At 34.6% G+C, this 14903-nt stretch overlaps 1 protein-coding gene across 1 annotated transcript in view; it reads left to right on the top strand.

Annotated features, from left to right (window-relative positions):
* Positions 1–14903, top strand: part of FMN2 (formin 2) — a 153060-nt gene that overhangs the window by 113191 nt on the left and 24966 nt on the right. The window contains exon 16 of the mRNA XM_056486928.1: positions 5530–5581. Coding sequence (XP_056342903.1) covers positions 5530–5581 — 52 coding nt within the window. The remainder of the gene's footprint in view (positions 1–5529; positions 5582–14903) is intronic.

Raw genomic sequence — 14903 nt, 5'->3', positions numbered from 1 at the left:
TGGAAGAAAATATGTCCTTTTTAAAGATTCTGGTAAATCTCCAACAAGGATTTGTAAAAATATTAGTAATTGTTTTCTTTTTTATTTATTTGGGGCTTTTTTCCCAGAAAAAAAAAATATTTCAATGAATTTTCCTGCTTTTTGATAATATGTATTAACACTGGAGCACAATAATCCTACTCTGAAACAGTTATTGTGCATCTTGAGTTTCCAGTTAGTTGTAAGTAAAATTTTTTTTTTTTAGATTTTTTTTAATCCTGTGGAAGAGATGATAGTGAAATGTCTTGCTTTCAAACAAGAAATTGCAACAACTAAAAATAGAGACAATAGATATTTTTTGCAATATCTGTCCATACAGAAAATAGTCTGTACATATAGAAAATAGCTATATTCATGTTATTAGCTTTTTTAAAAGTCAGATTTAGTGCACAACATATAGTGGTTAAATTTAGAGGAGACTAGTAGAGAAAGGTTTTTGGACTAAAAGGGATACTTGGCAGTTGTCTTCATTCATTGTGGCTTGACTTCTGCAGAGAACTTAGCATAACATCCAGAATGATCCACTGAGGTCAGAGGGGACAATTTGTGGTCAATCAGTGGTTTATATCCTTGCCTTTGAACCCCATTTAATTTAATTTCATCTTCTAGGCTTCTTGAAAACAAAAAAGTATTTATAGAAAAATGAATTTTACTTCTTCTGAAGACCAGAATTTTCTAAAATGCCTGTGTCTATTTCTCATATTCAGTTTGGTGAAATACATGAGATTTTCATACAGGCATAGGTCACTTTAGTATGGTTATTCATATATGTGCCTTTGTAGAAGCTTATATGTAACATTTGCAGGACTCTAATCAAAAAGAATTGGAAGAGCAAACAAACAAAACAATGGCATGTATCATTCTGGAATGTGGGTATATGCTAATAAGGACAGAAGATTTGAGAAGTCAGTTAATTAGATTTTGTTTGTGAAGTCTTGTTTAAAAGCTCATTTTGAACTTCATGAAATCGAGTTTTATGCCCCAATTATAAAACACCAATCAGTGAGTTTAAGCAAATTTAAAAAAAAAAGTGATAGAATAGAAATTAGGACATCTGATGTGAGTAATTTTTGAAGAGATACATATGTCCTGTAGTTAAAAGAATTGATATAAGAGCCTTGGATATAGTACAGTCCTCACACTTGGTAAGCAATGACGTAGGGAGAAAGGAATGTACTTGAATTTTGACCAAATATATAAAGTGTTTAGGAAGTATAGACCTTGCTCTAAAAGGAGACCAACTTTAAATAATCTGAAGGTATCTTAATGGAAAAAGCAGGCAAACAGTGGAATGTCATCCAACAAGAAGCCATTAAAGATGTTTTCAAACTAAAAGGGGAAAATATAACTACATCAGTACATGCTGCAAACCATTGATAAAGTGGCTTCTCTCTGTTAGAGGGCACTTTGACTCTAAAATGCTGTGGGTTTTGAGATGGCCATGTTTTTCAAGATGACCTAAGGTTGTTTTTCAACCATATTATTTGAAGTAGATTTTTCAGAATATATATACCTTCAGGATTATGAAGGCTGTTGTAAAGCCCTACAATACAAAGAGTGTGTGAAGGCCAACATATAAATCTGTTTCTTTTGCTTACCAATGTATTACAAAAAATAGAGGGGTTAGTATTTCCTGGTATGATATAGTCTTTAATAGATTTGGAACGATTTGGAAAATCAGCAAACTAGTGTCAAGAATCAAGTTCTTAGCTAGGGGATGTTAGAAAAGATGATGAGCCAATAAAATATGGGATATTTGGGAAGAAAACTCACTCAAAAGCAGAAATTCCTACATCTGTCAGAAAACTTGCAAACAGTCACTATTATATTAGCTGATGGTTTCCAAATATATATGAAAGCAGATATGGATACTGCTTGACTTAAAGATTTCTTTTAGTGTTTTTCAAAGAAAATCAAATAATAACATTTTTGAAATAATCTTATTTTTAGAAGATAGAGAGTATTTATAGAGGCAGAAGAGAGTGCTCAGACAGGTCAGCCTGCCATGGTATCTCAGGATTTATCTGATTTTTCTGTGTTGGCCATTGATGATAACTGTGCCGTGATCACTTGTGGACTGGGTATAGATTTGGTTTTTTTTTTCATTTCCCCTGTTATAGGAATTCTCTTTGTAACAGAAGGCACACTTTTCTCCTCTGAATGTTCTTCCAAGGTGGGCACCTTTTAGCTGGCATTTTCTACTTAATGGATATATGCCAAGAATGAAGAAGCCAAACTAGTGCCTTTCATCCACTCTTTTTACACCTGTGATGAACTGCTTTGGAGGAAGAAGTGATAATAATCATGCATAATATTGAGTGAAATGTTGAAGTATAATGCATTCTGGGATACTTCAACTGATCCATCACAACTAAATTTTTTCCTTCCCCTATTCAAAGAGGAAAACTTAATTGGAAGTAGTTTACCAATGGGGTGATTAGTGCAGAGCAAAGTACACCTAACCACTAATATCAGGTGATAATATTCCCATTCCACAATTATAACAATCTCCAGGTGCTTCAACATCTAATGGTTATTCCGTTGCATCCAGGTCATAGTGAAAAATTCTGTCGTTTTGATAACAGGAGGTTTTCTTCTCTTATTTATTAAATTTCACTGCATGTCTTTAGCCATTTTCCACAGCTCTTGGATGTTTACTGTGTCTAATACAAAAGCAGTTATCTGATTATTTTCTTTGGACAGGGGCAGATCTGAGTGTACATACCATATTTTCTCTTTCACTGGTGCCACCTGTCATCTTGTGGAAGCAGAATTATCTTCATAATATCTTTAACTTTTTCTGTCTAGAAAAATGATAATGCAATAGGGTTGCAAATTAAATTTTTACCTGTGTAGTATCTTTTTTATTAAATGAGGAAGGTTTTAAAATATCATCACATTTGATACAAACCACAAGCAAATTCCTCTTCAGAGAAAATTCTTTTCCTTGCAAGATTCTGTTTGATACCAAGAGTTGATTTGATGCAGGATGAAATCTCTCTCTGTGAGTACAGTAGCTGCCTAATGCATAAGTACTTATTTTTTTAAAAGGTGCTATTGTATGCATGTCTGCCATAATACCAATTCTCTATGAATTTATCAAAAGTATAGATACCAGAAATAACTTGCTTTTGTTTTGCTTTATTTTGTTTTTCTTCTTCTCTGGACCACAATAACTTTCTTTTTTAATTGCCAGAATGGGGATATTCTGACGTGCTTTGATAAGCTTAGGATAATATGTTATACTTATACTCTTTCAAAAAATAAATTGTGGAATATTTGCTCCATTACTGGTGGGTAAATAATTGTTTGTAAACGTGTGCAGAACATTTGAAATAAAGAAGAAAGGACCTAAAACAAGGCAACTCTAATGATATTCCATCCCATCAGTCTTGGAAATTATAAAGAGATTTGTATCCTAAGAATACGTCTTATGTATGTAAGACTGTTGCAGGATGGAATGTGTTAGCCTCTATTTCTAACAATGCTTAAGTGAAAGCAGTCCAAATTGCATTTTTCAGTAATAGAATTATCTCCTTTAAAAGTTGTATCCACAGAAACACAGTGATTGTGTTAATGCAGAATGAGGTATTTGATCTCATTTCATCCAGACAGTTTGTGTGCAGCTTCTTCTCTTTTGACTTATATGTTTTACTGGTCATACCTTGATTTTCAGGATTGAAGTATGAAAAAATAAAAAAGTATTATTGAAATTCTGTAAAAGCTGACACATTTCACCTGGTTTCTTATCCAAAGTGATTCAAGGCTTTCAAGAAAAACCCTAAGTCAGCCCAAATTCACTCAGCACTGGGCTGAACTTCACTCAAAAGGGTTGTGAGCCCTTGCAAACCTTCTGAAGAATCTGGGCCAAGTTTCAAGTCAGTATTGAAACCTGTAATCAGGCAGGATTCACGTGCTCTTCAATTTCCTTGAGAACATTTACCCATCTCTCCCTCAAGTTTTCTGTGGTTTGCTAGGATTCTTTTTTTCACTTTCAGGATAACAATGGTGGAGCCCAAGTCTTCCAGTAATGATTACTAAATACAGTGTTTTCTTCTGCAAATATCCGGGCACTAGTCAGCAGCGCTACTGCTCAGAAGACTGCATTGCTACTAATAAAAAGCATTTGCAGCACTAGACAAAGCTCTGACCATTGTTGTGACTGGGGAAGTATAAGGAAATTCCATTTTTGTATCTTTTTTATAGATTTCACGTGCCTATTTGAGTGTGTGTAAATTGCTGTTGATTGAAACATTTAACTGAAAAACAGTGATTATCTTTGTATCCTAATTATGCTATTGCTTTGCTCTTTTTCTCAGTAAATTTAAAATCAGGGTTTCCATTTTCAACAGCAGTGTATCTATAATGCAGAAAAATAACTTCAATGAATTATTATTGTAGAGCTATCTAGGGAAATTGTAATAAAAAATACCAGATAAGTTTCTTTTTTAGATTTCTATATGAATTTGATACAACTGACATTTGTTACCAGATCAGTTCAGAACCTTTTCATGCTTCAAAACTTTCTGACTCTTGGGAATCTTAAAATCCTCCTTGCAAGTTAACAGCCCAGAATCTAGCAGACTTCCCTTGAAAAGGGAATCAAGTACCAAATTAAAAGAGCTTTCTGCTTAAGCATGCAGACTTAAAATGAAATTTAAGTTGTATTACCTGAATGACTGCATAAATAAAAATATCACATAAGCATAGATTGACAATTGCTTTGCACATTGGTGATGCCTAAGTCAACATGGACATTCTTGTAGATTTTTTTCTAAGTGTTCTTTCAGTGATTTAAGTGAAATGTGTGCAAAAAAAATTAGGAGAGAACATGTGGCAAATAGAGAATTTTTTCATCAGTGTGTGAGAATGACAGTTTCTTATTTGTAATTTCCTTCACAAGATCATCAAATAATGCTTTCTTTCATATAAAACTAGTCATGTTTTCAATATGGACCTGCTACAGCTCTAGTACTTCACTAATAGATGTGTGTACAGGGAGAGGAAAGAGTTTTCATTTATAATTGCCAAGCACCTTGGAGAAAAACTATAAGGCTGAATCCTTTCTGCTCTTTACTCAGCTTTTCCTCCTCATATTCTTTGAGTTTTTGGAATCATTATTTAAGATCTGGTTTTAAGTCAATTTCATGACTTGGTTGTTGTTAAGATTACTGGTAGGTTTTTTGGCTTTTGTTGGTTTTTTTTTTTTTTTTTTTTTGTTTATGTTCAAGGCTTTGAATTTTAGATCAGTTTCTTTTTTGCAGTGGTGGTTTTGGTTATTGAAATTTGTGTCATTTGTTTGGGTGGTTGGTTGTTGAATGGGGAAGATGGTTGGGGTTTTTTGGTTTTTCTTTTTTTGGAATTGACCTACATGAGAATATCCTCAGCTGGTTTCAGTATATTTTACACATGACATATTTAAAATTGAAATTATCCTGAAACATCTCTATCTTTCACCTTGTTGCTAATTATTTGATTGTGTTTTTACAGCCAAAATAGACCAAGAAAATGAAGAAAAGTCACTGACAGAAGCACATAAGAGGTAAGAAAGAGCAATGTAGTAAGACCTTTCTTTGAAAAATATGTTTTTTAGCAGTTGCTGTATTGGTAACCAGCATTACTGTGTTTTTGAATGGTATAGAAATGCACTCAGAAAGAAAAGTGATATTTAGTTATTGTTAATTTTAATTTGATAATGCAGAAAGATTGAAATTCTTTAAAAAATATTGTATATTACTCTTATCTTTCAGAAAATGCATTAACCTTATGAAAAAATAAATTCTGAGTATATCATTTGGGATTGATAGAAAACTATTCATACTACACCAGAATCGTGGCAATTTGAGAGATATTTAGCATTCCCCAAACAAGTATTAGGTATCATTTCCTGTGCTTACAAAATGTCCATTTTATAAAAAATTATTAAAACTTTTTTAATAAATTAATGAGATTTATTATTAAATGTGACTTCCTTTCTAAAATTGCTTATAGATATTCAAATATTTTTTGTGGTAAAAGCAAAATACCTCATTAAATTTCATTATAAGTGTATGCAGTTGAGACAGTTTTCAAAACTGGAAACCTCACTGCATTGCACAGCATGTGGTTAGTTCTGATTTTTTTGGAGAGTTCCCCAGCAGCAGTGTTTAGATGGGACAGATTTTTATCAGTTCCAGCAAGAGATCAAAATACGGCGCACAGCATTTATAGCCCAAACTTAGGAAAGTTCATACTCTGTATTTGCTTTTCTTTCACTAAAAATAGCATTTTCTTTTTGTACTAGCTACAACTATCACTTAATAACACATACTACTGAATATATCCATTATATATTCCCAAAATTATGAAGACTTTCAATAGGATTCCTCTAAAAGATATCACTATAAAAGTTTCTAGTTTTACTGCAGTTTGCTAGCCATTCTATGGCCTCAACACCCAAATTTGCTACCTGCAATAAAGCCACAGGGCGGTTGATGTCTTTCCTGATAGAACATCACTTTTTTTCTCTATTCCCTTGGGCCATGTAAAGATAACACCTGAAAAAGAAGGCAAGAGGAGTGAGGGCCACACAAGAACCTCTCTTTTTATTTGTAAGGGGATGGTAGGTCCTTGATGGCATGTGAGGAATCATGGTGGTGTGGTAAGGAAGTAAAAGAGAATCACAGTCAGCTGCTTTGAGCAGGTGTGTGTTCCCTTAAGTTTCACTTCAGAATCACAGAATATGCTGAGCTGGAAGGGACCCACAAGGATCATCGGGTCCAACTCCTAAATGAATGGCCCATAGAGGGATCAACCTCCCAGCCTGTGCTGTTAGCACAACACTCTAACAAACTGACATAATAATAGGGTATTGCTTTGGCTTAGTATCATACCTCTTGCTCAAGGCATTCCTGACATTTCTTAGCTTTGTTTAGCTGCTCAGTTACATAATTCTTACCTTTAAAGTTTTCCTTCAAAATAAAACATTGTTAGAAGATGGCACTGTTAGATTTTTGTCATCTCAGATTGCTCTTTTAAGGAAAAGATTTGTCTGGTCAAAAATGGATTGCAATACAAGTCCAAATGTGACAGAAATCTAATGGCAGTGCAATCTTCAGTCTGCTCAGAAATCTTGTGGTTTATCACTATCTTTTGTTGTCTAATTAACTTTCTTTTCTAATCTTTTTCCCTAACTAGACTGGAACCATGTTATCAAAAACTTTGTATTCATTTTATTAGCCGATGGGGGAAGAAAGCAAACTGCTGCTCCATGAATTCTTGTTCAGCTTGGTTTGCCTCTTCTGGCTTGCCCTAATTCTTTCTTCTCTCAGCTCCTTTAACACAGTTTGTCAAAGAAGAAAATTCTGCTTCACTGCTCCTCCTTTCTGTGAATATTCAGCAAGGATATTTTCTTTCTTCCTTCCACCTTCCCACTGAAATTCTTGATCAGATTAGTGGTATTTGTTAGAACACTGAAGACAACTTCATATGCAGTTTTAGTATTATGTGTGATTATTTCAGTAAGATTTTTAATTTAGCTTGGAAATAAAATGCTTGGGATCTGTTTTGGAAGGGGTAGGTGAAAAATATGATAAGAGCTTAAGAAACTAAATAAAAGATTAGTTGCATTTGACTAATCATAGGTAGATAGCAGTGCATAGGATGACAAGGCAAGCAAGTAGTGCAAGGAAAAGTGATGGATTAGATGGAGCAAAGTTAATGTGATTAATGTGCTTGGATTTTCCTTGTTGAAGTGGGTGACTTCAGCCCATGTGTAAGTTCAGGTCTACTGCATGGAAGCATTTCTTTAGCTTTCATTAAAATCTATGATATTATTATTATTATTGTTATTATTATTAATATCAATTTTCTTTATTAGTTTCTCTCCATTAAAATACAAAAGTCCAAAAGAAAAGCTCTTGTAGCTATAACAAAAAATGTTTCTGAAATGAATAATGATTTGGGGAAAATGCTATGTGTATTTTAAAAAAGCTCAGTTGTGCAATAGATGAGCTGAAATGGAAAGTTAATCTTACTCACAAAATGAAGACAAAGAAAATGGAATGTCTGCTCCAGGGACTCCATACAGTGTATAGCTGTTCATTTGTCACATGTGAGAAAATGTTTAATCAGTTTTGAAATGATGTATTCTCTCTTTATTTATCGTGTTTAGTGACTTTAAGAGTGTCAGTATGTAAAGTGTTTATCCAAGGAATGGATTTCTGGCACATGGATAAAATGAAAAGTGAAATGTTTAGCTGGCAATAGGCATATGTTCCAAGATCTCTCTGAGTAAGTATCCTGAGATGAGAAGAAAGCACACAGGTCTATGTTTATCTAGCTCATGCAGGCAGACAAGGAAGGCTCCAGCCTGGTATTAACACTGAAGTGACATGGAATGTCTTCACCAAACCCCAAACAATTACATCATTCCCTTAACAATATTGATAAAGTGTAATAAGAAAGAACCTGGCACTTTCCAATTAGATCCTCATTGCTAAATGCTTGAGAAGCTGTGAAATACTTGTCAAGTTAAAGTGAAAATCACTCGTTTTGGGGGGGAGGTGAAAGAAGTAAAACAGAAAAGAGAGAGGAGGAGGGGAAAGAGATGCTTTGGTATATCAGGAGTCCTCAATTCAGTTTATTTTTCTTCTGTTTTTATTTTTAAATTTGAAATAATGCCGATGTCCCAAGACTTATGTTAAAGATATGCTCTCTGTTTTCTGTATTTTCATTTACTTAGTGTTCAATATCTTTCATCTTTTCAGATGTAATTTTACTTAAGCAGCAAGAAAAATATTGAGGTATTATTGTTTGCAGGTCTGCTTAATACAATTTCAGAATGAGATGGACTTTTATCATAGTATCCACAGCAAGTAGGAACCAAGATTACAACAAAATTATTGCCCAAATGATGTGACAAGTGATCCCTTGTTTGCCCTGCTAGGGTGAAAGGCAATAGCAACAGCAGAAATGCCTTTTTGCAGACTTATAATAAGTAATGAGTTACTTACTCCTCTTCTTTCCTTTAATTTCCAAAGAACCAATAGCTAAACAACCTGACTGAAGTTACTAGAAACAACATTCAGTGAAGCTGAAGGTCCTAACTTTCTGCCTTGCTACTTGAACAGCTGCATAGCTCTAGAGGAATATCATGTAACTTTATTACTTTTTCTTATAATTAAGTTCTCATCTCCTTAGAAGGCTTCCAGCTTCACATCTTTTTAAAAAGCAAATAAATCCAGACTTGTAACACTGATGTGTCTTCCACTGAAATAGTTAAGGTGATCTTTTCCTTCCCCTTTATCAGCAAATATTTGTTTCTTCTTGGAATAGCACCTTGGAAATTATTAGAAATTTAATTAATCTTTTTCTTTAATATATATATCCAAGATACAGTCAGATGATCTCAATTTTTCCTGCTATCTCAGTCTAACAATAAAGCATTTGATTCTGAATACCATTCAGCAGCACTGAAAGTTGTTCAGTTACTCATATTTCATATAATTACATATTCCCCTCCTGTAAGAGACAATGTATGCTAGAAATGTTAAAGAATACTAAAGATCTTTTCCATTTTTGTTTTTTTTTTTTGTTTGGTTTGGTTTGGGTTTTCTAGTATTTCTAATAGTGTAACTCTTCTTGAAGTGATAAGTCACTAAGTCAACAGTCCCATACACTGGCAGTTTAAAACGGTTCATCTCTTTTTCCTGCTGATGCCTAACAAGACCTGGAAAGAGAGAAATTCCACTTGCTGTCCTGGTTTCTGTACATCACCGATTTAAAAAAAGTCCTAGAATTTAATTTTTTCGTTAGTAAATCTCAGTGCATTATGAGAATATATATTTGTTTTATAAAAAGTCAAACAGAGGATTTTTTTTTTTTTTCCTTTTGACGCAAGTATCAACTGGGAGATTTGGATGTGTGTGGCTTGGTATGAAATGCACATCTCTCCATGTCTGGATATTTTTATTTGGTTTATTTTATAATTTGCTTCCATTACTTGCACATTCCAGTGATTTTTGGGCTTTTAAGTGCTTTCTGAGAGCAGCCTCCCAGGCACCTCTTCTGTTTTCAGGACTTTTAATAATCCAGTTAGAAATGTGTTGTTGCTTTCTTTTGCTGTAGCAACAAAGTGCCATTAATTTTGAAGAGAAATGTTTACCTTTAAAAGAAAAAAACAGTATTCTTGACACAACACTCTTTGCAGACTTCCATTGACATCACTGAACATGAGAACTTGGGGAGGAACAAAGGTTTACACCTGCTTATGAGCTGACAAGTCGATGACATTTAGAGAAATAGCAGACAGTATGGTACAATGGCACTGCTGAAAAGCAACACCTCGAAATGTAGCACCTAAGTCTGGTAATCCTTTAAAACATTAACTGTTCCTCCCACCTCGCTACCCTCCACACAATGTTTTGGATTGTTTCCAAAAGTGAACTGTAAAGTTAAAGTGAAAATTGAGTTAATGATAGAAATAAACTGGTGAAAAGCTTAGAATGGAAGAGGTATGTAGTTAAAAAAAAAAAAAAAAAAAAAAAAAAAAAAACCACCAGGAGAAAACTTTTAACTGAAAGGCAAGAATATACTATGAGATTCTGTCTTTCACTGCTCTTTGGCCATTCATCTATTGTTGGTTGCTTCACTGTTATGTCTATTTCTCGATGTGTGGCTCCCAGCATGTAGGCTGGAATTGCTAAGGGTAATACATTTCAGACCATAGGTATACATTAGTTGGATCAGCAAAAAGTAAATACTTGCTGAGCAGAGGAAATGTGTATAGAAGAAGCTTACAGTCTGTTAAACAGTTTGGATCATTCTAGTTTAGTATCCTGTCCTGACAAAATATCAGGACCAGTAGATATGCAGTAATGGAAACTTAGCCAGCAGTTTAGTTATGTCAGAAAGTCTCTTATAAAATATGGGTAATTGGTCTTATCCTGGAAGATGAAGTCCTTGTCCTTTTCTGAAAATATTTGCCAAGTCCTTAACCATTTGGATGATTGATTTTTGCCTGTATGAGCATTGTCTTTTCTTTTAAAGATTTTGGCTTACTTTCTTTGAAAAATAATTTTATTTTATTTTATTGGTTTGAAATTAGTTTGCATTTAATGGCATTCAATGCTAGCATGAACAAATGGTAATACAACTCCTAACAGACTAGGATACAATTCAGAGATCTAATATTCTGCCACGTAAACTGATTTTTTAATGCAACTTATTCTAAAGTTCATGCAGAGGGTTTATTCTTGGATCTTACAGTAAAAGATAAAGGACATTAGTTTAAGGTGCAACTACAGTTACATGGCTAAATAGCATTGATAACAATACAGCTAACACCCTGATAGCGATATAGTTAAAATAACTTGGATCTGATCAACCCAAAACTAATGCTATGGCATCAGACTAAGGATTAAAAAAAGAGAAAAGCATAGAACCATGTAGCTAATAAAATTAGTGGGGGGAAAATACATGAATTAAAGTATTTCAACGTGGCACATTTTGTTTGGCTTCCAGTTTATGTTCAGCAGGTGGTTTCACTGAGTAGCCCTCAAAAATTCAAGATATTCCTCTTGAGCTGTTGCAGCTGAAGTAAGACGCTTGTGTGCGTGTGTGCATGTGTGATTAGCTCCAGTGCCTCTCCCTTGTGCATCAGCTTCTGATTATGTTCAGCAGGACCTTTCTTTCATCATATTGTCTACCTGAGCTGTTTGGTTAGATTGTTTCCTAAGACCTTCTAGTCAGTGCTTGCATTTGCAAGGACTGTCATTTAAATGTGGATAATGTGTCTCTTTTACTCTCTTATGCTGATTTGCCAAGGGAATTGTTCCTTTCTTCTTTGCTGGGTGTTATGATTTACTTGAAGTATTACAATGTTATGTTGCTGTTGTCATGTATATGCAAATAGAGAAGCAGAACGTCAGGGATGGGATTTAATTAGGTCACAACTGCTGTATTAACTCATCTGGGAACTATCCAGTAATAATCTGTGCAATATAGGTCATTCCTTCCATAACAATTTCCAGCTGATGGAAGGCTGCCATCCACAAGCCAATCCACGATACAGGGATTGCTTCAGCCTACTGCTGAAACTCTGCTGTGCTTCTAATCCATTGAGATTAGGTGACTAGGGAAAAAAGCATTGTCCCTTTGCTCCTCCTTGGTTTGTTCCTCGGCCTCATTGCCTTGTTTCTTGGCTGCTTTATCAAGCTAGTTCAGAAACAGCTTTGCTGGGCCAGATCCCTTCTGTACTATGTGCTAAAGGAGGGCTTCTCATGAGAGAACCTCGCCTGCTTCTTTTCTCAGCTGCTGCGTGAAAGAGAGTTCTTCTACCTTAATCAGTCTGTGGAGGAGGTAAAACTTCCTGCTTCACCCTAAAGAAAGCAATTAGGGCATGGTCACCCCTGACCAGAAACACCAGGAAGTCTCCCTGGAAGGGATGGTAACAGCTCCTCCAGACATGAGATGGTTTTCTCAGGCCAAAGGAATATGATTTGTGTAGCTTTGCTTGGATGTGTCAATACTGATGATTCACAAATCCAGAGTTGATATGGTTGTTTAATTTCTATTATTTCCAGTGACTGCCACCTTTTCATTTAGACAATCCTTATAGAAAATTCTGCCCATTTTCTGTACTCATCTACACAAAGATTCTTTCACTTCTGTGAAGAGAATGTATTGGGATAACTTGAGACTTGAATCTCAAGTGCTAAACATTTGAAAAATGGAAATAAAGACTTTTCCAACCTGACAGTTCATCAAGACAGATTTTGAAGTCTTTCAATTTCCCTTCAAGGGATTTTTTCGTAATTGACTCTAAGAGTATGAAAGCCCCCAATGAACAGTTCTATTTTCAGCAAAGGATTGAATTCTTCTATTCAGAGTTATGCTGGCCATGATGATGTGAGTGGATGCATGTTAAGGAGAGAGCTTGAATTACTGAATTAGATAAGAATGCTCTCCAGAGCAACCACAAAGGGTTAAGGTGGAGCTGCATCAAAAGACCTTTAAAATGGTAGGATGTTCTGTAATATCCAAGTATTTCAGAGCATTTTTATTCTATAAAGAATACAATTTCAAAGAATAGGAACTGAAACTTAAGTTTGATTTGAGCACCAAAATAGAAATTATTATGCCAAAAAAATCCCTGTACATTTATTTCATTTGCTATATTTAGAGTGCATTTCTATCAATGTACATATGTAAAATTTTATCTTTGCTGAATCATACTTAGAGATGCATTAATCTTATGTGTACCTGAAATTTTGTAAAGCACGTATGTGGTTTCCATCTAGATATCTAAATCTGCTCTAGATTTAAGAACAAATATTATTCCATTATATAAGTGTTATTATTTTCTTAGATAACCCTGACCTTGTTTCTTCATGAATTTCAGTCATAAAGATGAGCCACATGATGTGAGCAGGCAGATTATAAGGTTGAGGCTGTAATCAATAAATTGAAAAATCATAAGCTTTTAACACATATTTAGTGCACAACAGCTTTGCACTGCTTCCATATGTAATTATAACCTCCTTAAGTAACAGTGATTGTTTAGAAGGCCTCGAGTGACCATGAGGAGTGCTAATAGAAAGATCTGAAGTCGAGTTGGGCTTTCACATGAGGCTTTTAGCTGTTTCTTACAGCACTGAGGCCAGCAGCTTTTGTGTCAGACCACTGCTGTTGAAATTCATTCTACCACTGTATTCTGTGTCTAACAGCACCTTATTATTTCTTGAAGTTCAACCAGCCAAGGGTTATTTAATATGTTTGAAGCTCATATGTTTGCCTTTTTAAGAGAGAAAAATAGTTTTCTCTTGGATATGTTGCTGGACCTGACTCTCCAGTGCACAAAATTGCATGGTATTGTTTTACACATGCTCATATTGCCTGTGTCTAGCTTAGCAGAGAGCTAGCCATTTGTCTGGAGCAGCTTAGCTGGCAGGCATGGGCATCATATCCACACTAACATGAATTAAAAGCATTCAAGATCTCCATCCAAGATGGAGAGCACAAACATTTATGCAAGGTATTCAGGTAACAGTGGGTTGCAGCTAACACCAATGCATCTAGAGAGCTTTAACTAGCTCTAGCCAAGGTTTTGGGAGAAAGTTTGAACTGACTTCAAATTGTCATTTTAAAATTATACAGAAAAAGCACATGAGACTTAAAAATGCATTTGAAGAGTCATGCTAAAAAATGCTTGATTTTTAAATTATTTTTTTCTTGGAGTGGCCGCTAGAATACGAATGTCAGAGGCAAAAAAAAAAAAAAGACTCAAGGTTAGTTCGGTTTCTAATGTATTGTCTTAATTCATATTTTATTCTGAATAATATTGAATGGAAATATAACCTTTAAATATCCACAGCAGAATTTAGGTTCACATAAACCCCAGTTACTGGGTGAGATGTAGCTGACAAATGCTTGGCACATGATATAATGAAGGTAGCAAAAATACCTCTAACCCACATTTCCTGACCTTTGATTTTCAAATGGCTGGAATCTAACTCAGTATATGCAGAGTGGCTTTTTAGCACAGGATTTTTTTTGTCACCAGAAAAGTTCCATTTGCCAAGATAGCTCACTCCCGATAAAATTTAGCACCAAATCATATGCCACCTTGGATAAAAGATGGTCTTGTTATATGAGTGGAGCATTTGTTTACGTCAGAATAATGCAAAAAAACCCGGAATCAACCCAAACATATAGAGGGACCAGATTGTAGCCTATTGTTTTAGAGATGAATGAAAATAAAAATACAAATTAAAAAATAATTAAACCAGTGAGGAAAGATCTTGCAGTATGCTTTTTAAATGTAGTATTAACTGTGATCCCTGACAGCCTAATATTTCCAGAAGATACAAGCAACAAGAATTGAT

The sequence above is a fragment of the Oenanthe melanoleuca genome, chromosome 3 (assembly GCF_029582105.1).
Source record: "Oenanthe melanoleuca isolate GR-GAL-2019-014 chromosome 3, OMel1.0, whole genome shotgun sequence".
NCBI lineage: Eukaryota > Metazoa > Chordata > Aves > Passeriformes > Muscicapidae > Oenanthe > Oenanthe melanoleuca.
This window is presented reverse-complemented; position numbering and strand designations above follow the sequence as displayed.